The sequence below is a fragment of the Thermobia domestica genome, chromosome 3 (assembly GCF_964235325.1).
Source record: "Thermobia domestica chromosome 3, izTheDome1.hap1.1, whole genome shotgun sequence".
NCBI lineage: Eukaryota > Metazoa > Arthropoda > Insecta > Zygentoma > Lepismatidae > Thermobia > Thermobia domestica.
The window spans coordinates 285,389,385-285,412,742 of record NC_137456.1 but is presented as its reverse complement, the minus strand read 5'-3'; the positions used below and the strand labels follow the sequence as shown (position 1 = coordinate 285,412,742).

Here is a 23,358-nt window from a genome sequence, read left to right as displayed (position 1 = left end):
AATTCGTGCGGTTGGTACGCACACATTGAAGCTGTAGTACAAACACAAAATACATAAATACCTTAAGAAAAATATTGTCCATCGCTAGCCACCACCTTCGCCCATCTGTCAGGCAATGTACGGATTCCGTGGCGAAAGAAGTCCTCATCCTTGGAAGCGATCCAGTCAGAGACCCATGTTTCGATATCTTCTGAAGAAGTAAACCGCTGTCCAATCAAATCGTTGTTCATGCAATCGAACAAGTAGTAGTCCGAAGGAGCAACGTCTGGTGAATACGGCGGGTGGGGTAAAACTTCCCATCCGACATTTTCTAAATAGGTTTTGACCGGTTTTGCGACATGTGGGCGAGCGTTATCATGTTGAACAATAAGTTTATCATGTCTGTTCTCCCATTCTGGTCGTGTTCTGGCCAGAGCTTGCTTCAAACGCATTACTTGTCGTCGATAACGTTGTCCATTCATAGTTTCACCCGGTTGCAGCAGCTCATAGTACACCACACCTTTCATATCCCACCATATGCACAGCATAACCTTTGCACAGTGAATATCTCGTTTTGGTTGTGATAATAATTCGATGCAGAAATCCCTTTCTGCTCTGTCGTTGAAGCAGCAATTCGCAAATGGTTTTTCGTCTTTCAACGTCTCTGTCTTTCAATTCATGTGGAACCCAATGTGACATCTTTTGAATCATTCCCATGGCTTTCAAGCGTTTGGAGACTGTTGTTTGATCAACGCCTAATGCTGCTGCAAGTTGTTCCTGCGTTTGACACGAATCCTGCTCGAGCAATGCTGTCAATTCTTCGTCTTGAAATTTTTTTGGCTGTCCAGCTCGCTCTTGGTCTGCCAAGCCGAAATCACCACTTCTAAACCGTGCAAACCACTTCTGACACGTTCGCTCAGCTAGAGCATGGTCACCATACACTTCCACCAAAATACGATGACTTTCAGTCGCACTTTTCTGCATGTTAAAGTAATGCAGCAGGACACCCCGCAAAAACACTTTATCAGGCACAAATTGCGCCATGTTCACTTAACTACAAACTGGTGTTGTTGACGCTTTAATCCACTGCCCTATACTACGAACGATACGCGATGACAGGGGTTTGCAACACATGTGTGGATACATGGAACTGTGGGACGCTCCGTTCGTTGCGCCATCTCTTGTCCACCCGCACGAATTAATTCCTAGACCAAATATATATATATATATATATATATATATATATATATATATATATATATATATATATATAGTGTTGTAAAATTTCCGGAAATTTTGAACCGGCTGGTAAAAAACCGTTTTTCCGGTTTCTTTCACAGTAAGAAAGTTAGGTCATATTTTGGATATATATATACCTTCTTATGGTGAAGTGTGTTTGGTTAAAAAGATATCGACGCGAGTCCATTATCTTTACCCATTTTGATTGTGTTCAACAAGTATAGTCAGCTAATTAATGTGGTTTAAATTAGGGGTATGTTCATGGAAGATCAGTTATTATTCAGTTCATACTGTATATTGGTAAGTCTTTTTGATATTTTCATAATTAATGTTAATATTTTTGTATATATTTTTGAAGGTTGTTGTAAAGAGATCAATTTTCCATTATTATTGAAAATATTCAGTTGCAATCAATTAGTATTGAGAGTTCACTTGCTTGATTTTTCTACTCAGCTCTATTTTACAGTTTATAAAGCATCTAATAAATTGCCTTTTAGTATAAATTGCCTTTTTTTTCATTCTTACATATTTAATTATAATTAGACCTTATTCGTTACATTTTAATTGGCATTTAACGTCAGATTGCAAATTATTTCGCTTGGATCATGTTATAAATTTGCGTCCTTTCAAAAGAATAATAAAACTTCTCCCCGATTTAGTTGAGTCAGATTCACGTTTTAAACTTATCAGTGTTGCATATTTTATTCTTTTCATTACCATTTTTTTAAATTACAATTTAAAGGAACTGAAGCTAATAGTCAATTATCTGCAACTGCATGTTTCGGTGACTTTAATTGATTCTCTAGTATTGCTGTGGTAAAAATGTTAAACGTTTCATGATCTTGCAATGGCACACCGTATGGGACATGTATGGGTAACAAATGGAAGTGGGAGATCCGACAGGCACGAGACACTTACATTTCTAATTTTTTTTTTTTTTAATGTGCCTGTATATTTTATCTCCTTACCCGACACCGAGATTATAAAGGACAGGAATTAATATTAACTGCTTGACTACCACTACGTACGACCAGTACGTAGTTGAGTCTACATTCTTCCCTACCACTACGTACGGGCCCATAAGTAGCTGGTCCCAATGGCTAAAGAGCATAGCCGTAGCTAAGGGGGAGGCGAATGGGGCAGTTGCCCCGGGCGCTGATAGCAACGGGCGTCGAACGAACAAAAAGAAATAAAAAGTGTCATAAAAGAGTAAACGACGCGGCGCCCCGTAAAATAAGTGGCGTCCTTTTAAATCAATATTGTTGTCGACTTGCAAAGAAATACATTTGTAAGAATTTTCTTGCTCGCTCCGCTCGCAACCCAACATTTTCAATGAGAGCCACAACAAGTTTTTACTTACTACTTAAAGTTATTATATACGGTTTGTTAATATCGATGTGATATAAAGGTGTCGAGGAATGACTTATAGTGTACGCAGGAGCGTTTTCAAAATCGGAAATCGTCAAAATCTGAAATACGTGTTCAACGTTGTGATGGTGATGAGTTTACTTAGTTAATCATGCTTTTCTACCCAATCGGATTAATTACGATGATGAGAATGAAGGTATGTAAATGAGAGGAGTGGAGAGACACACGAAAGCTGCTGTCTGCGTGAGAATATTAAAAATTAAGGTAAAGAAGGGGAATAATAACATATTCGAAATGGTAGAGTAGAGGCTAAAAGGGTCAGGACTTAAAACAATGAATGTCGTCTTTTTCAAAGACTAACGACTACCAATGATTTTTTTTAAAATTCCATTGACACATGAAATGCTTCCAATTTGAAGGAATTTATTGCGATCATTTCTCCATCACCATTTTATCGCCAGGATATGTTTTTTGTGCATACATATCAGTTGTGCTCTGTTTTATCTCTCTACACACACACAAAACATAAACCTTCTGAATTTCCGTTATGTTTCACAAAATATTTTTTACCGTAAAAGAACTAACTATATGGCCTGTAGAACCCGGAGGTTCCATGCCGCATTCATAAAACCTCTCCAATGACTTCTGTCCTTACTCAACTGAATCCGTTTCTACTTTGTATTCTTATTTCTGTGAGATCCATCTTAATATTGTCCTCCCATCTGCGCCTAGGTCTTCCTAATGGACGTTTCCCAATAGGATTTCTAGTCAAAATTTTGAAAGCGTTCCTACTTTCTTTCATTCTCAATACATGGTCTGCCCACTTGAGCCTCCTAGATTTGACTCTAACAATGTTTAGTAAAGGGTGTAAATTATGCAGTTCCTCGTTATGAAGTTTCCACCAATCCCGATTACCGTTCCTCTTGGGTCCGAATATTCGTCTCAGGATTTTGTTCTCAAATACTTTCAGTTTGCGTTCTTCCGTTACAGTAAGCGACTATGTTTCGCAACAATACAGAACAACAGGCATAATTATCGTTTTATATATTTTGAGTTTCAAATTCTTCGACAGAAATCGCAAAGGCAAAATATTTTGAACTGAATAATAACACAAATTCTCTGCTTTCAGTCGACATTTAATTTCTTCGTGGATATGATTTTGGTATGTTAATATTGACCCTAGATACTTGAAAGTATCCACTTTATCAAAAATATTATTTGATACCTTGACGCACCCATAATTTGCAGTATTACGATCCCAGTAAACTTCCATGTACTTGATTGTTTCTACATTTACTTTTAAACCTGCAAGCATTGTGTACTTCTTTCTATTGTTCTCCTATCATCTCCTATTAAATTTACATCATTAGCACACGCCATAACCTGGTGAATATTACCATTGAGCTCCAGGCCTTGGGTTGCTATCTTTGATTTTCCTTATAGCGTACTCCAGAATAAAGTTGAATAATAATGTCGACAACGCATCTCCTTGTTTCAGGCCATTCTCAACGAGGAAAGTCGTGGACAAGAATTTTCCTGCTTGGACTTTACGTTGGGATTCGTTTAAACACATCTTAATTAATGTAACTAGCTTTTTCGTATCCCAAATTCTGTAAGAATGTTGTATAATATTTATCTCCTAATAAAATCGTAATCCTTTCTAAAATCAATAAATAATTAATGTACCGGGGTATTGTATTCTCATTTCTTTTCGGGTATTTGTCGAATGTCCGGTCCATTGTTGTTTCATTTCGTCTAAATCCACACTGATAATCTCCAATGATTTCATCTACGTATATGATCAATCATGCCAATAAAATGTTTTAGAAGATTTTATAAGATGACACAAGAGAAATGCCTCGATAATTATTACAATCCGCTTTGTCGCCTTTCTTGTGAATTGGAACAATGATTCACTCTTTCCACTCTTGTGGTAATTCCACCTTGTTCCAGATAAGGGAGAATGAGTTTGTGTATCTTGTTCCACAATTTTCCTCTCTAACTAAAATTAACTAAGACGGAATTTCGTCTGTACCCGGAGATTTGTGTTTCTTTAATTTCTTTATAGCAATTTCTACTTCTGTTCGGCCAGGCTCTGAAATTTATTGTTCTGCTGTGCATTTCCCTTTCGTCACGAACATTAATTAGTTTTTGGTTGTGTGTTACGGAAATCGTCAAAGAAATCGTTTCATGTATTCAAGATGGTATTTGTATCAGTATGAATTGTCCCGTCGTCTCTCTTTAATATATACGCGCGAGGTTGATACCCTTTCTTAAATTCGTTGATGCCCTTGAACACGTCTTATTTTTTCTTTTACTATTATCTTCAAGTTTATTAATTTACCCTTTCAACAATCGCGTTTCTCTATTCTAAACATTTTGGAAGTTTCCCGTCTGATGTCAACGTAATTTAGTGCAGTTATATCGTTCAGATTTTGAGCCAACGCAGCTTCGCCTTCTCCGTTAGTTTGGTGCATTTCTGGTCGAACCATAATTTGTTACTTCCGCGTGTCCCAATTTTACTCTGCTGAAATTTTAATGCTTTCCGTAATTAGAACCCAAATATCCTCAACATTAGTGCTCTCGAAACCTTCCAAAATCGAAAATCTATTATATTTCAGTCTGGTATCCCCCTCTCGTCTGGTTTTCTTCTATTTTCTTTAAACTAAACCTCTCCGTTTTCAGATGTTGAATATTCTCTTTATTTAACGATAGTCTTTCTTGTTATCGCTACTACCAGATAGTAATCAGTGTTACAGTCAGATCCTCTGAACGAGCGAACATCAGATATGCTAGACTGTCTTCTTCTATCTACTAAAACGTGATCAATTTGATTGCATGTTCTTCCATCTAACGGGGTCCATATGTATTTATAAATATCCCGATGTGAGAATTTTGAACTCTTCACGATAAGGTTTTTCGATGTTTCAAAGTTCACGAAACTAACGCCATTGTCATTACTTCCCTTATGCAGACTTTCTTTCCCTATAATCGGTTTGAAATTATCCTGTCGCCCTACCTTCTCACTGAAATCCGCTAATGGAATTTTCATATGGTATCGCGGGACTTGGTCGAATACCCGTGATACTTAAAAAGTGTCTTTTATATCGTCATCCTATTCTTCTGTTGGGGCATATACATTTAAAACAATAATATCACACCACCGACCCTTAAGGGTAATATAAAAAAGTCTACCATTAACAAATTCAATCCGCTTAACTGCTGATATTAAAAGAATCGAAATTAAAACGCTATTTGTGTGGTCACATGCAGAATAAAATTACAAAAGTTTGCACTTACTACTGTAAATTAATGCTGTCACCCATTTCGAACATTTTAAAAGCACTTAGTTTATAATGTATTGAAATTTCATTTTTTATCGATAGTATGAAACGTTACCAATAGTTGTACTGTAAATGTCCATAATTGATCTGTATACCAATCAAAGGTAGTTTTGTGAAGTTTAACAAAAGTCCAAAATACGATTCTAGAAAAAACAGCCCTTATTTGTAAAGGAATAAATACTGATCACATTTGGCTGTTGAAATAGTGTGTCCAAGAAACTTGATAAAATAAATAAATAAATAAATAAATAAATATAGCATAACAAGAAAAGCTGCTTCCCTTATATGCAAAATAAAAAAAGAAAGAAGAAGAAGAAAAGAAAAGGCTTGTTATAGTACGGCCGCTATGTCTCTGGCTCTGACAGTTCTGCACGTGGCAATGTTGCCAATTTGCCCTTTATACATTATTTTCTTTGGCTTCGGTCCTGAAGAACTAGCCATTGTCACCAATTAATAGCAATATTTCTTAACGGCACACCCAAACACAAAAAGAAAAGAAAAAAGTTGCAATAACCAAACACGATCTCAAATCAGTTGTCACTCAACTATGCACAAACAAAAGGAAGAATACGGAACGGCAACAACGTCTGGTTTCCATGCCAGCGCGGTGACAGCTCGGTCACTCATTGGATCTTATGGGGGGGGGGGTGTCAATGTAGTATCAACCCTCGCTTTTTTTTTCGCATAGCTGTCAGAGCCAGAAATACAGCGGCCGTACTATAGTGAGTGTATGGGGCGCCGAGTTCTACTTCGTCCCGGGCGCCGAAATCTCTAGCTATGGCTCTGCTAAAGAGAAAATATTTTTGCATGGTAATGGCCACGAAAACGTACGAATGATTCTGGTCGGGGAGGTTGAGGTCTACATGTTACTGCATTGTCGTTGTCTACGATCGTTGTGCCATCTGTTGCTGAGAGTATGAACCCCTACTATTTATGAGATGTGTGTTTTTGTTCTTGTGTACTTCGTATCATAAAAGCAGTAGAATATGGAGGAGGATAAGGGCTATAGTTCGTCAGCTTATGTTCCAATGAGTCCAACGCTCTAACTACTAGATAAGGCGCGGATCCATGGGGGGTATAGCCCTCCCTTGACGCTCAGGTAGACCCTATACAGTGGATAAAATGGGCTTCAATCCTCCTTTACACTGGATAAAGCAGCAAACTATGGTTTAGCTTCTTCCTTGATCATATCCTAGATCCGCCACTGCACTAGGTTACAGTAAACCCAGATATTAATTGCAATAATTTTAACCAATGTAAACCAATGTAGTTGATTTGTTTGCTCTATTTGTTGCCTAATACTCTCTTAGCATAGTCTTACAGTTTTGCACTCTATCTACAGGGCTGGAATTCAAGGGATTAACTTGGGCTCCGACTAACTGCGGCAGTGAGGCCTGAATCCGATGTAGCTGACCAGTACACAAACAATATACAAGGCTCATGATATAGGTCGTTCCTCACCACAGTATCTATGCTTTGCATAATAACCCAACCAGCCCTTATATTTTTAGTTATGGTGCAATTTTAAACCATGGTTTTCCTTTAAATAAATTATGCGTATTAAGTTCTACAAAACAAAGAATGAAAGATTTTTTTAATGACTGTAATTGAAATGTGTTTACAGACAGTCAAATCAGAGTAAAATGAGACAATAATTAACATAATGGCTCCTAACAGAGATTAACATCATATGACATGGCATCGCTTTTTCCATATTACAAAAGAAAACGATTTTAGCTGCCCGCTCTTCATTAGCGGATGGATGTGAGAAGGAAGAAGACTAGAACAGTGACAACTTAAAACAAACGTTGTTGGGGATGATTTCGTTCACTTCAAAGCGAAGTTTTTGTACTAAAACTGAAAGATACATCACAGATATTCCTGTGGTTGTTTAATCTAAGATTGTGAGTAATATCCACTTTATACGTGAAAGGAACAAGATAACGTTATTCGATTGTTACTCAACTTAGAAATTATCGTTATGCTTGCTTGGATTGCCTAAGGGAGTTTTACAGAGAACAAACAAGTTTAATCTTCCCAAATGGAAGATTATTACCGAGAAACTCTTCACAGCAACAGAACACGTCATTTACATCTGTTTCAATTAAGTATGTCAATAACTTGATACGCTAATTTTCGTAACTTCCGTCTGTTTGTATTATATTTGTTTTCCCAAACATTTGGAATTTATTATTATAAATTTCAAATTCTTTTTTTATTATTTTTTGGATATGAAAAACAGTGGCTTACAGTTGAAGAATAATATTTTTTCTTACTACTCATTCAGAAAATAAAGACCGAAAAATCCAGACTAATAAATTTTGTTTAGTTATACAAAATGAAAATCATAATATTTATTGGAGAAAACAATTCTGTTACATGCCTGGAGCTTCTTTCAATTGTCTATATGAGTCACTAGTATCAAAAGTCGCCAAATCCTTTTTTTTTTTTTTTTTTTTACCGAAATTGAGTTATACGAGGGCCATCCGGAAAGTGGCACCCGTTTGTTCAATAAGGACACAGTAGTACATATTAACAAATATTCACATTTTTTATTATTGGAAAGAGCATACTTCACACTACTTCCCCACATAATCACCAAGCAAATTGAGGCATTTGTCATACCGTGTGACGAGCATTTTTGTATTCCAGCGTCATAGTCCTCCGCCGCCAGCGTATTGAGATACGTAGTCACGCCTCCTTTAAGTTCTTCATCGCTGTCAAATATTTTTCCCGCCAGAAAGCCTTTAAGCTTCGTAAAGAGATGAAAATCCGAAGGGGCCAAGTCCGGGCTATACGGTAGATGGTCGAAGATTTCCCACTTGAATTGCTGCAGAAGTTGTTGTGTTATCGCAGCTGCATGGGGACTGGCATTGTCATAAAGGAGAATGACGCCTGTAGACAACAGACCTCGCCGTCGATTTTGTATTGCCCGCCGTAATTTCTTTAATGTTTCACAATACGCATTAGCATTAATTGTGTCTCCACGGTCTATAAAATCAATGAGCAGTGGACCTCGTCGATCCCAGAATATGATTGCCATGGGTTTTCTGGTGGACGGAACTGTCTTGAATTTTTTTGTTTGTTTGATGAATGAGCGTGATGCCACTCCATGGACTGTCGTTTACTCTCAGGTGAGCATAACAAACCCATTTTTCGTCCCCTGTAATGTTGCGATTCAGGAAACAGTCTCCTTCATCGGAGTAACGTCTCAGAAATGTCAGTGCTGCAGTCATATGCTTGGTTTTGTGCTCATCTGTGAGCATGCGAGGGACCCACCTTGCACAGATTTTTGAATAATGCAGATGGTCTTTGACAATTTCATGAACAATTGTTCGAGACACATTAAGAAAATGTTCACAGAGTTCATTAATTGTGACGCGCCGATCGTTCCTCACGCATTCGTCTACTGACCTGAGTAGTTCGTCTGTAATGACAGATGGTCTCGCTGAACGCGTGAAGGTGTGTACTCCCCCTCCCCAGGTTGAAGTTACTACACCAGCGCCGAACAGACGACTCGTCCATCACATTGTCTCCATACACCTCCTTTAATTGGCGATGACTTTCACAAGGTCGAAAGTTTCGTGCATTAAGAAATTTAATCACGGCCCTCACTTCACAACTGGCGGGGTTCTCAATTCGTTTAATCATTATAAGCGAGCACAGGCACTGCTAGCGTCACGCAACCTCGCACAGAGCAGGCAGACAAGCCACAGACGCGGTCTGACCTTGCCCAGCGGCTCCCCGAGTCGTCAGCGCTTCATGCGGCGCAAACGGGTACCACTTTCCGGATTGTCCTCGTATATCGCTTGTTATATGTTTGAACTAAAGGAATTCCATGGAAACATAATTTTGTTTAAAAACTTAATATTTCATATTTAAAAAAAAAAAAAACTAGTTCAAATATGGGAGTTTGCACGCGTGTATATGGAGCTTCACCGCACGTTTTGCGAGATTACTAGAAACTAAACGAAATGGATTTGGCGGATTTTATTACTAGGCGCCTCATATAATCACCACCTTTATTTAAACATTTGTCGTATCTGGTCATGAGCTTCAGAATTTCCATTTTATATTCTTCTGCCGCCAGTTTATTAAGCCAGATCGTCGCTGCGTTCTCCAACTCTTCATCACTTCCAAAAAAAGTCTCACAATAACGATTTGCATTGACCGCAGTTCCTCTTGCCATGAAAACCTTCAAATGAACACCTTTACAATCTCAAAAGACAGTTGCCATGATTTTATCCTGTTGAGAAAGAGTCTGAATTTTCTCGGTTTTTTAGATGATGAGGGATGATGCCACTCAAGTGATTGTCTCTTGCTCTCTGGGGTAATGTGAGGCACCCAGGTTTCATCACCAGTCACAATCCGATCAAGAGAAATAGGAGTGAGCCGCGCGGCGGAAATGCACAAGGTCTTTTGTTTGAGTGCAGTGACCATCTGGCTTGAACTGGTGGCAGAAGAATGTAAAACCACATTGTCACATCAGAAGAACTTGTAGCTGTCATTAAAAAAAAATCTTGAAACCGTACCATATTTTACCGTGTACACATAGTCTTGAAAGGGTCATAAAACATTATTTTTCCATCTTGCAAGCAGTTGACTTTCTGGGACGTCTTGCTTGCTACCTGCTATCGCCCTCCCGCTGACATAAAAGAAAAACCAGTTTCTCCGCTTCCGAAACAACGGATTCTTTTGGACAGGGAGGGGAAGTGCGCCAAAATACACGTTTTTAATGAGGAGGTTCACTGTTTGTCCACTAGAGTGTAGTGCTGCATGTGTGGAGAAACCTTTCTTGCTTTCAAGAAGTTGTAACATGTAAAGAGTAAATAGAAAGATTGGGTTGCAAGTTTTCTTTATGACAGCTACAAAATTCATTTAACGTGGCAATGTGGCTTAACATGGGAATTCTGAAGCTCATGACCAGATACAACAAATGTTTAAATCTAGGAGGTGATTATGCAGAGAAGTGAAGGGAGCTTTATGTATGTAACAGAATTGTTTCTTCCAATAAGTATTGCATTTTTCATTTCGTATAACTAAACGGTCATTATTTTCTGGATGACCCTCGTATGTGGATCATTATAGAGTACGTAGTTTGATAATATATGAAATGAATCAAGGTAAGTATGCATCGCTTAGTCAATACAGTTAACGATGTTAACACCAGTACCTCTTTGTTTATTTAGCTCTTCGATTTATATGGTAAATTATTATTTTTTGTCTTCCTTGAAATAAACTGAAAATTTTATTGTTTATTATTAGATTCTTTGCACCTATTTAAATGTCACTTACTTCTTAAAAATTACATTTTGTTAAACATAATTTTAACTGACTGAAATGCCCCTTTTTCGCAAAAGGAACATATAATCATCGAAAATTATTGAACTCCTCTCCCCCTTAGGATACATATTTCAATGCAAATGTAATGACAAAAATCCGTAATGTTAACCCGTTCCCACCCACCGTCACCCTTCTCATCCCTTATAACGATGGGGCTGAACTTGTATTCAAATGGCATCAGTAATGTCACTATTCATCTCGTCAAACCTAAAACTATGAATTGGACACTAATATCGGTTGTTTTTCATTCTTTTTGCATGTCATCATTTTCCGTCTATCCCCGATCTTTATGCAGAAATTTCACCGAATGATTCTTGGTAGGCCTATGGTTAATAATCATGCCAAGAATGCTTTTAATTGGTTCAGTAATTATTGCGTGAAGAGAAAACACACAAACCCACATTCACCTTTCCTACGAGTGTGTACTCATAAGAAACCGGAAACATCTCGAACTTTTCCAATATTTTCTTCATTCCTTCCTCTCGAAGAATGGGCAGGCAGTGACAAGTCTTCAGTTAACATATGCTACCTTTGAAACTGGAAAACCATCCGTAGACGTGTATCTTTTCCAAAGCATCATTATTAGAAGTTGACGAACCATAACAATGGTCTCAGCTGTAGTTTTTCTCAATAAGAATCAAAATTTAATGCAGACCATTTGCTCTTTGTGGTCCGCCATCTCTATAATTAATCAAGAATCACGATTCTTACTGCAGCACCACAAACAATGCAATACCGCGAACGAACCGATCAGCACATAATAATGTTAAGTTGCAGATTGAAGCAGGATATCCCATACTAATTGCATTTGCATTTAAAGACACAAGCCGTAACTACAACGATAATCCAGGAGAGAAGATTATTGTTCTTTTGTTTGATCTACATTCCGCAGTCAGTGTTTACAGTGAGTAAGTGTTCACTGACTTCGAGAATTTAGATCAAACGAAAGGACAACAATCTACTGCATGAGTTGATAGCTAAACAAGAATAAACATGGTTGAATATTATTTGATGTCTCATAGGAACCAGCAAGAGCAAGGAGTACTTACAGACTTTTTTTTACCAAGTGTGCTTTTTAACTTTTCTCACCTTCTGGTGATAGCGGCATTCTTCATCAGTGCTGCTGTGGGTATGATAAGATAGTATTAGAACTAGAAGAAAGAAACTAGATTGAGAGCCTTGGCTGGATTAACCATTCATCCTACTTTATTGTACTTCACAATAACGAATTTCCAGTTGAATTTGTGAAGAAAACACTTCCTAGAGTATGACGTCATTACTTAATACTTTGACCCCCTTCTGCTCACAAACACAAAACGCGCTTTTTTGTGTGTTATGGTATAATAAAGGACTAATTATTCCCAAAATTTCAGATTTTTTCAATCTAGGTCCATTGAAGATATTGGACAATGAAACATGCTAAATTGGCATAATTGCCCAACTTTACGATTTTTTTTTCAGGCCTTTGGGAGAAGCTACAGGTCTGTAAATTTTTGTGTATTAAATTATGACCCCGGACTACATGCACACATAAATTCAGACCTCTACGTCGGTTGTTTCCTCTTCCCAAGCATGTCTTCAATGTCCAAAAATGTTGCTATACTGTAGACCCTGATTTCACCCCCTTCAAGGGATTTAGGCGAAATTTTAAGACATCAAAATCTTAACTCTGCACGAGTTGAAGACGTCCAGCAATTTTCAATTTCGTGGGACAAATACATGCTGAGATATTCAAAACAACGTAAACATCTAAAATTGAAAAAACGCAAAATGGCGGCAGACGCTGTATCGCCATGGGGTGTTGTGAAAAATAACTAATTGTGTTTTTGAAATACCCTGTTATAGGATAAACATTCATGAAAAAAAATAGATTTTTTTGAAAAGCTCGAGCGGCAATTTTTCTTTTCTCTCGATCACTTTGCATGGATTGACCCAAAAATATAGCTTATAAACTTTATGTTTCATTTTAACTTTATATACCTAGGTATAACATCAGTAACTCTAATGTATTGTATTTTTAGGTTTATTTACTTCAACACGGTAAGAAAGTACATAAGAAAAAGACTTCTACCAAAAAGGGCGAAAGAAGTCCGATCTTCAACGAGGCGATGATTTTCAGCGTCCCAGCACATGCACTGCAGGTAATGTATTTACTAATAGCCTTGTAATTTTGGCTTTTATATGTAACTATTATGACTATTCAACAAAGAATATGTCTAATATACATCTTTGGTACGAAATATCTACATAAAATAGGACAAATATATGATATGTAGTTCCAAACTGCAATAGCCATAGCTTTTCCAATTTTTTTTATTATTATTTTCTCGTTTGTAATAATGTTTACGAGATTATATCTATAGCGACAAGCTAAAGAACTAAAAATCTGTTTAAATGTAATCTGAAATGGATTTAAAGTTGAGACCAAAACGAAAATTCTCCCATTTTAAATAAAAAAAATATGAATTATATAAATCCTCTTTATATTTTTCTCTTAATTATAATTAACAGACTGTGTAATTTGATACGTAATGTTCACCTTTCATCCTTTAATTGCTCAACTTTAAGAAAATGCAATTTCATCCACTAAATAAATTATAAGCGCAGTCTTTTGGTGATTTGAGTGTGTCTTTGAAAATGCCATCCACCTAGAAGAACTGTGTATTCAAGAAATTCTTTTCTCTCTGCTGTGAAATATACTGTATATTGAATAATACATTTAACTGATTTTGAAATGTCAGACCTTGTATAATATTGACATTTCCCAAGTAGTATAATACTTTTTTTTTCTTATTGAATATTAAAAATATATAGGGTGGGTGGGAGTTAACTTCCTATTAAAAATTGTTTGTAACTTTTTTAATACTTAACCAATTTTCATAAAACAAAAAGCATTTTGTTCCTTACAATAATAAAATTTATTATATGATATCTAGACTTCGGATTTTTGCATATTTGCATTTTTTTTTCCTGACTTGATATTGATATGCTCTTTAAACAGAAATTCGTTTCAGCTGTTTTGGGGTAAAATAGCAGTTTTATAGTGCATATATTTGCATATTTCGGAGGTTAGTGCATGTTTATGTCGTTACTGCATATAAATGCATATTAAAAGTAACGACCAAATTGATAATTTTTAACGTCCAACAACTTTCCTCATAAATATAGTTTCAAGTTTCTAATATAAATAGGCTCGAGATCTCGAAATGATTCATTGTTGTCGGTTTAGAATATCTTCCAAGATCATGTGAAAGAAGAAGAAAGGGGTGAATAATTCATCCTCCTGGCAATGATGCATGGCTGTCACCTTTTTGGAAGAAGATATAAATAACGGTGTTAAACACCTGCAACAAAATTTCCACGTTACCCATCCCGGAAGTTAAAGTTGCTACAGTTGTGTGTGTGGATTTTTGAAATTGTGTGGTCCTGTGATAGTATAAGAATACCAAAAGAAAAATTTGGCTCCATTTAGTTTGGTAACTGTACAAATTGTCGCTGCTGCTTATTAGAATATGTCAGCATAAACTTAAAATGCATAGTAAAGGCAACCGAAATTACAGTACACTATTGTGCAGAACAGTATATAAGTCAGGAGTCCGTTTCAGAAAGTTACAAGTTCTACAAACTTTTTTATTCGAAGCCGTAAAATATTATGAAGGAGGAACACTAGATTAAAACTTAAAATAATTTGTTAGTACTAATGTTAATTATGATTTGGCATTATTTTATGATATTCGTAATTTTATGTTAACTCAAACTAATGATAAATACATTTTTCAGCATTAGTTAAAGCATATTTGTTCCAAAATAAACATCGGACAGCTTGACAACAATATATTTTGGGTCTTTAACGATTTTGAGCAACGAAGTTAAATCTGTAGATAATGTTGCTACCACTCCCAAATTTACCGGTATTAGCCATAACTTCCAAGAATTTATATTTATCCAAACTGCATTCAAAACATTCTTCATGAACATAGTCAAAGTGGTTGTCAGCCTCCTAAGATGTCTCTACTTCCGTCTTATTGTGTGTTATAGAAGAAAAATCTCGTCCAGTTCTTTACCAGGAGGTAATGTGCCTAAGATCGATGACACATTCCCGCGCTGGATGGCGATGCTGATACGTTGGAAAAGGAATGCAGTAGCTCGGGGGTCACCAGTTTTGATTGCTATTCGATGACCAACTTCATTAATGAAATTAGATCCTTCGTGACCCCAAGACCCACTGGTTTCTATTGCTACTGTTACAAACCAATATTTGTCCAATAGGTTTGAGTATTTTAGTCTTTTGTCTGATTCTCTGTGAGCGGCGACGAGACCTGCCTGAATTGAAGAATGGGATAAGTTGGAAGGAGCAAACGTATCGGAACATGTGAAATCCCAGACTAGTGCTTTTCCATTTTTCCACGGTACCAAGGTCATGCCATCAGGCCTTTTACCATCAGAGCGGCAACAACCATTTGGTTCTTTCATTGAAGGAACTCCCGCTGAAACGAGGGTTCTACAAATAATGTTTACAATATGATGTCGAAATTGTCTTCCCGCACTTTTTTTTACATGAAAGACCATGTAATCCTTTATTATCAACATACGCGTTGCAAGCAGGACAAAAGTGAGGCTCACAAATATTAGCATCTAAGCGCAGAGCTGTAGCAATACGAAAGCTCTCATTAGAAAGGTGTAGGCCGAGTGTGTGAGAAGGTAGGGCTTGAAGCCATGCTCCGTTTTTGGAGGAGGAGACAGCTAACAGCCTGGCTTTGTCATCTGGGTTATTGGTTAATGATAGGAGTGAAGATAAACGAAGCTTGACTATAGGTTCATCCCAAATAGTCTGAACATGTCTTTTGTCGTTAGGTGGGGGATCCATTCCAACCAGACTAGTCCATTTATCGATGCATTCTTGTACATCTCGAATCGAGTCTAAGTCAACCTCCTGTTAAAGAAGAGATCCAATTAGTTCTCGTGAGCCATAGAATGATGCAAGGAAAGAAGGTATGGCGATATCCATGGCTCGACCAATCCCAAGGCCTCCATTCTCCACTGATAAGGAAGCTTGTGACCATGAACTGTCTTTCAAAGAACAGTTTAGAATGTATTTCAGTCCTGTTCTAAGAGTGTGGTCGAATTTGTCAAGTAATTTATCATCCTGCCAAGAAGGAGAGCAACGAAGGAAATACAGTAATCTTGGAACAGGAGTGAAGCTCGTAGTAAATAATAAGCGGAGTGTGCAGAAAGCTTTGATAATCGAGAAAAGAAGAATTCTAGTTTTGATATCTTGTCCAATAAAATTTTGCTCCTTGATTCGGTAGAGATGGCAGCCCCTAAAAGTTCCGCATTGGTAGGTGATAAGAGTTTGATACCAGGTGCTACTTCGTTAAACTTTTCATAAAGGTCATGTACTTCATCAACTCTGGCGCTCAGAAAACTCAATTCACTTCGTAATTGTACTTATTCTCTTTTTAAAAATAACAGTTCACCATTAGTATTACAAGAATATACTTGTGTGATATTTCGAAAGATTTATTATTAATAAAAATCTTATTGATCTGTGATGGACTGTATCACACAAACGCTGGTTCGTTCTTTAATAATTCGGTTTAATAATATTATTAATATTTCTTACAATTCCCGAGTTAAAATAAAATGCACATTGAACACTACGATGTTGCAGCTATAGGCTACGCGCTCACTCACACACACTCTCACACACTGCTGCTATGCACAGTTTCAACAAGCAACTATACCTTGCTTCTTCTTCTTCTTCTATAGGTAACAAGTTACATTGAACAAACATTTTTAAACAAAACTAAACAATTTAAATAAACAAGTTAGGACTAAACATAGCCCCCACCCTTGAACGATCTAGTTCAAGATACACACAAAGATGAATTGGTAATATTTGAAAGAACTGTAAAAATTGAAACAATATGTAAATGGAAAAGTTCTGTTACTGTAAGTGGACCTGTGTGCTTGTTTCCTTGCGACACACGACAATTATTACTTAAGCGCTTACAATATGCAACAGTTCGCTCAAGTTTCACCAACGATGAACAATTGTCAATAATGGAGGTATCAACATAAACATGCATACAAACTATATGTTTTCTTTCCTCTTGGTTGACTAACTTTGAATCCACTGTATATTCATTACACTCTGGGAGAATGGGGTTTTTGAGCCACTCTGGGCCTGAGAACCATAAGTGATGTGCAAGTAAAGCAGAAGGTAATAAACCTCGAGAACCACAGTCTGCTGGATTATTCTTTGAATCCACTTTGAACCACTTCACTGATGGCAAAAGAGTTTGAATCTTTGCTACACGATTCGCGACAAACACTTTCCATCTGCTTGAATCTGAATTCAGCCACGATAACACAACAGTAGAGTCAGAATAGACAATTACATCATGCACTTCCAAACGTAATGAATTTAATATGAGATTCATCATTTTAGCTAATAGCAAGGCACCACAGAGCTCTAATCGGGGCAAGGACACTTGTTTGATTGGAGCAACCTTCGTTTTTCCCATAACAATGTTCACACTCACTTGGCCGTCTTGAGATACAGACCTCATATACACCACTCCACAATAGGCCTTTTCGGAAGAATCACAGAATCCTATTAACTCTCTTCTCGTAGCTTGAGTGATAGTGATACACCTGTTGATTTTGATGTTTTTCAATAAAGAAAACTCTGAGTAGTAATTCCTCCATTTCCTCAAAATCCATTCAGGAACTGGACTGTCCCATTCTAAATTTAATTTCCAAATTTCTTGCAATAATATTTTTGCAATAATAGTAGTTGGAGAAATCAAACCTAATGGATCGAACACCTTTGCACTTTCTGATAAAATATTACGCTTAGTTACAACTGACTTAACTGACACAAGATTGACATTATATGAAAATACATCATTTGATGGATACCACAGAATTCCTAACGTTTTCACTGAATTACTACTATCAAAGTCTAAACTACTCGTGGCTTGTTTCAAATCAGAGGGTACGGAGTCCAAAACGTTGGGACTGTTGGATGCCCATTTTCTCAGTTCAAAACCTCCTTTCTGCAATAATGCACTAAGTTGTTCTTGTAACTGATTTGCTTCACTAACTGAGTTGGCACCACTGATTAAGTCATCAACAAAAAAGTCTTGCATTACTACAGCTGCTGCAAGAGGAAATGATTCTTCTTCATATTTCGCTAATTGTTGCAAACTTTTCACCGCTAAATACGGTGCTGAAGCTGTACCATAAGTTACCGTCACAAGTCTGTAATCTTTGATCGGAAGATTAGGTTTTTCACGCCACACAATTCGCTGGAAGTCTCTATGTTCTGGTTGGATTCTCACCTGTCTATACATTTTCTCAATATCAGCAGTCAGTGCCACATTATGTTGTCTAAAACGCACAAGTAATGGAATTAAGTCACACTGCAACCTAGGTCCGACAAGTAACTTATCATTCAATGACACATTAGATGAAGTTTTACAACTACCATCAAAAACTACTCTCAGTTTTGTTGTAGAACTGGAATCTTTCAACACTGCGTGATGAGGTAAATAACACACTTCACTGTTTGGTTTCAATATTTCACTTTCTGGAATAATCTCCATATGCCCAAGTACCTCATACTCGTGCATAAAATCTACATATAATTGACGCATTTTAGGCCTCTTCTTCGAACGACTTTTTACTTGCTTAAGGCGTTTAATTGCCATTTCACGTGACTCACCAAGTCTTGCACTGTTGTCGCGAAATGGTAACTGCACATGAAACCTACCTGTCTCATCTCTTTGATGGGTCTTCTCGAAATAAATTTCACACTGCTTTTCTTCTGACGACATTATTTTTTGTGTAGGAATATCTTCCAATTCCCAAAATTGTTGCAAAATTCTTTCACTGTTGCACTGGATATGATATGTTGACGCTGTGAATTCTTTGCGTCGCATTTTGTAGTTCGCGTTTGCAATAGAACCAAACAACACCCATCCTAATTTGGTATTCACTGCTACGGGAGAACCATTAACACCACTACACACACCCACCAATAGCAATTGAGGGTAAATATCTGCACCCAATAACAGATCAATTCTGTCAGGAACATTAAAATTCGGATCTGCTAATGTTAACTTGTTAACATGCGACCACTGCTTGCTTTTATGAATATACCGTTTTGGTAACATACCTGTTACCTTTGGCAACACTAGCGCTTCTATAGAAAATTCTGATTTAACATCGTAACTTGATGTAAACACAATATTAACAACACCTTTTGCCCGAGCAACATTACTGGAACTCAGTCCCGAAACATGTACATAAACCGGCTGTTTTTGTAAACCGAGTCGTTGTATGCAGTTTTCTGACACGAAGCTTTTCTCACTGGCTGAATCTAACAAGGCTCTCACAGGTTGTAAATTACCATATGAATCCTTCACCATCTTTATGATGGACTGTATCACACAAACGCTGGTTCGTTCTTTAATAATTCGGTTTAATAATATTATTAATATTTCTTACAATTCCCGAGTTAAAATAAAATGCACATTGAACACTACGATGTTGCAGCTATAGGCTACGCGCTCACTCACACACACTCTCACACACTGCTGTTATGCACAGTTTCAACAAGCAACTATACCTTGCTTCTTCTTCTTCTTCTATAGGTAACAAGTTACATTGAACAAACATTTTTAAACAAAACTAAACAATTTAAATAAACAAGTTAGGACTGAACAATCTGATTTCGATGTAACGAACCAAGTTCGTACAGTAATGAAAGGGACTAACAAATAATTTATAAATAGCAGCAAGTATTTACTCAATTGAATATCAGAATTCGAAGTATAACATTAATGAACCTTAATACGAAAATTTTAAATATCATTTTATAAATGGTCACAAAACAGAGATTGAATTTCGTACTCGAAACTAAGCATATTTTAGTTTTTATGTTCTCTTGAAAGCGAGTTCAATGATTTTCATAAAATTGAATGAATTTGTCGTTTGTTTTTAGTTCAAGAGAGATTTAGTTAGCTCTAGACTTTTGTAAAAATAGTTTAGAAGAAACTAGGAAATTTCCTTTCGTTGCCTTAACAATTTTAAACTTACATTTTCTGGTGCAGAAATGCAATTTCAGCTAGATTCATATACAGTGAGGGGAAACCTAGGCACCGATGTTAATTGTAAATAACCACTGAATGAAAAGATAAGGAGTTCTGATTTAAACTTTAACTACCACATACACGACCCTGCCATTTATATGATATCTTCAATATCTTTTTTCTTGTCTTTAACGATTTCACGTAATTTTACCTCAGAATTTGATATGCCTTTCTAAAGAACACTCATTGAGATTACAAAAAAATCATATTCTATAGCTAATTTAGATTCTCCAAAATAGAAATAAAAAATTATAAACATATAATATATGCGATTATCATAATGTATCATATAAAGTTAACCAGATTTTAGATAGTGATCCAAGACAGCTTACTTTTAAACTTAGTAGGTAGGCTATTCACCAACTAAGCAATTAAAAACGTTATTAATAAAATTATGATATTGAAAATATTTGTTCCTCTAAAAGAGCCTGCTTTGTTAGTACAAATTCCTTGATTAAATTCTAATGATTTGTTTGTTAATATTTTTCAAATCAGTATGTCTTAATTGTATTACCCGTCTTGGTTCGTTAAACGTTTGATTTTAAATTGAATATCCAATCACAGTTCAACAACAAGATTAGTCGGGCAGCTGTGGCTCAGTGGTAGATTGTCCACTTCTAGTGCGCGGGGTTCCTGGTACGATCCCAGCTCACGTAAGTGGACTTTGGGTGGACAAGCACCGTGTGCGAGGGTTTTCTCGGAGATTTCCTGTTTTTTTATTTTATTTATTCCACCATTGTATTCATTACTCATCACTATCTCTTTTAGCCTAGCCGGCATTAAGAGTGGGACGTAAAACTGAACGATTTCATTTTCATTTCAACAATATTAGTGCGACGGTCTATTACATTCTATTTCTTGTAAAATAAGTAAGTTTGCGTTGTTTTCAATTTTTCTCTTACCATTTGCGAAAAATTCTTAATAAAAAGATTGAGGTTTTTACAAAAAAATCGTTTCTACTTTAATTTTACATACCACATTCAACGTGCGTAATTAATGAACGCTTCTTCTAAACGTGTATACATATTACTGATTCTGGGAATAGTTTGATAAGATATGTATAATTAGCCATTTGTTGTTGGATGTATGCTGTGCAGATGTTGTTTTGCACGTTGTCTGTATCGTTTAATGAAATGTCATTTAATTGATTTCCCAGAAGCAATTTCTGCAGGGGAGTAAACAAATGGAGTGATACTCTCAATCCACGTCATTAAGCGTCGTTCTGCTAATCTACCTTGTCCCAAGTGTCAAGTAAATCTATCGACTATCACACTAAGACATGTTATTAATTTTAAAATTTTCATTCCAATAAATTTTATTATTTTTCTTATGATGAATTGAAGTTTTCTTACTATTTTGTCTACAAGGTGGGCGGAAAGGCAGAATAGTTTAGTATGAAATATGGACTTTGTAACATCGCTATCCAATATGATATAGCCTGGGGTGATGTTACGTTATTTTGTCTGGTATACTTTTTCGAGTCCTGTATACACGCAATCATATTTAGAGACATGGTTAAATACGAGAATGGTCGAATATATTATCTACCTTAACAAGAAAAAAACATCAGACCACGAAACGTCTTATAATTTTAAATATAACTTTCCAATAAATTTTATTATTTTTCTTATGATGAATTGAAGTTTTCTTACTATTTTGTCTACAAGGTGGGCGGAAAGGCAGAATAGTTTAGTATGAAATATGGACTTTGTAACATCGCTATCCAATATGATATAACCTGGGGTGATGTTACGTTATTTTGTCTGGTATACTTTTTCGAGTCCTGTATACACGCAATCATATTTAGAGACATGGTTAAATACGAGAATGGTCGAATATATTGTCTACCTTAACAAGAAAAAATCATCAGACCACGAAACGTCTTATAATTTTAAATATAACTTTCCAGGTCTCAACACATTTCTTCTATTTCGAAAGATTGAATTCCCCCAGAATAGAAGGCATAATCTTTCTAATGATCCAGTCAGTTGCTGTTGACGTGGATCCCTCCTCAGAAGAAAAACGGTTTTCATACACAAATATTTTAAACTTTTCAAAACAAGAAGTAGTCACCAAAGTAGAACATAAAATTTCAGGGCTAAATCCATACCCAAATCAATGTGTTTTGTCCCACTTCTTTTCTCGTACAAAGAGCAAAAGGGCCAAACGTCTATCGCCAAACTGATAGGTAGTTATCAATGCCGAACAGTTAACCGGACATTTAGCACTAGAAGTCTGAATTGTAAGATTTAAGTTTTTAAATCCAGATTCTCTAATAGCTGTTTGTGAATTATGTGACTTGCGCATAACTGTATTGTCATGAAGCAGGAAAATCTAACAACAGTTTTCCAATGTTCCTTTCTAATTCACACCACAAAGACCTCATCATGCTAGTATAATATTCTCCATGTATGTTTGACTCTTTTGTATGATTTCCATGAACAGAATCTTCTGTGGCTTAATAAATATTCTTGCCATATTCTTTCCGACAAATAGTTGTACATGAAACGTCTTGGAGGACAGATACCTTTATGTTTCCATTGCATCAATTTTCGTCTGGTGTCTATATTGTAATGACGGATACGTCTCATTATCCTACACTATTTTTGAGATAATATATTTGAACTTGCTGCTAAATTGTTCAAGTTTTCCTTACTGATAGCAGCCAAAAACTTTCTGAACAATTTTCAACGTCCAGGCATCCAACGAGGACCCACTTTTGATATCATCAAATTGTTAGAGATAATTGATGGATCTGTTCTATCTGAAATACCTATTAGGTTATTAGGAATTAAATGCCTGTCCCATTTACGTCATTTCCAAAATTCGAAAAAAATGATTTAAATAATTTCATTCCTCCTTTTCTCGCCTTTCAATGTTTCTGTGAGTTAGTAACTTCTTTTCTTCTCTCTTTCAATGTTTCTCCA

At 36.4% G+C, this 23,358-nt stretch overlaps 1 protein-coding gene across 2 annotated transcripts in view; it reads left to right on the top strand.

Moving 5' to 3' along the window:
* LOC145681108 (synaptotagmin-12-like) overlaps nt 1-23,358 on the top strand; it is a 607,941-nt gene that overhangs the window by 531,866 nt on the left and 52,717 nt on the right. For both annotated transcript variants that reach the window (XM_081752521.1, XM_081752520.1), the window contains exon 7: nt 13,295-13,414. In XM_081752521.1, coding sequence (XP_081608647.1) covers nt 13,295-13,414 — 120 coding nt within the window. The remainder of the gene's footprint in view (nt 1-13,294; nt 13,415-23,358) is intronic.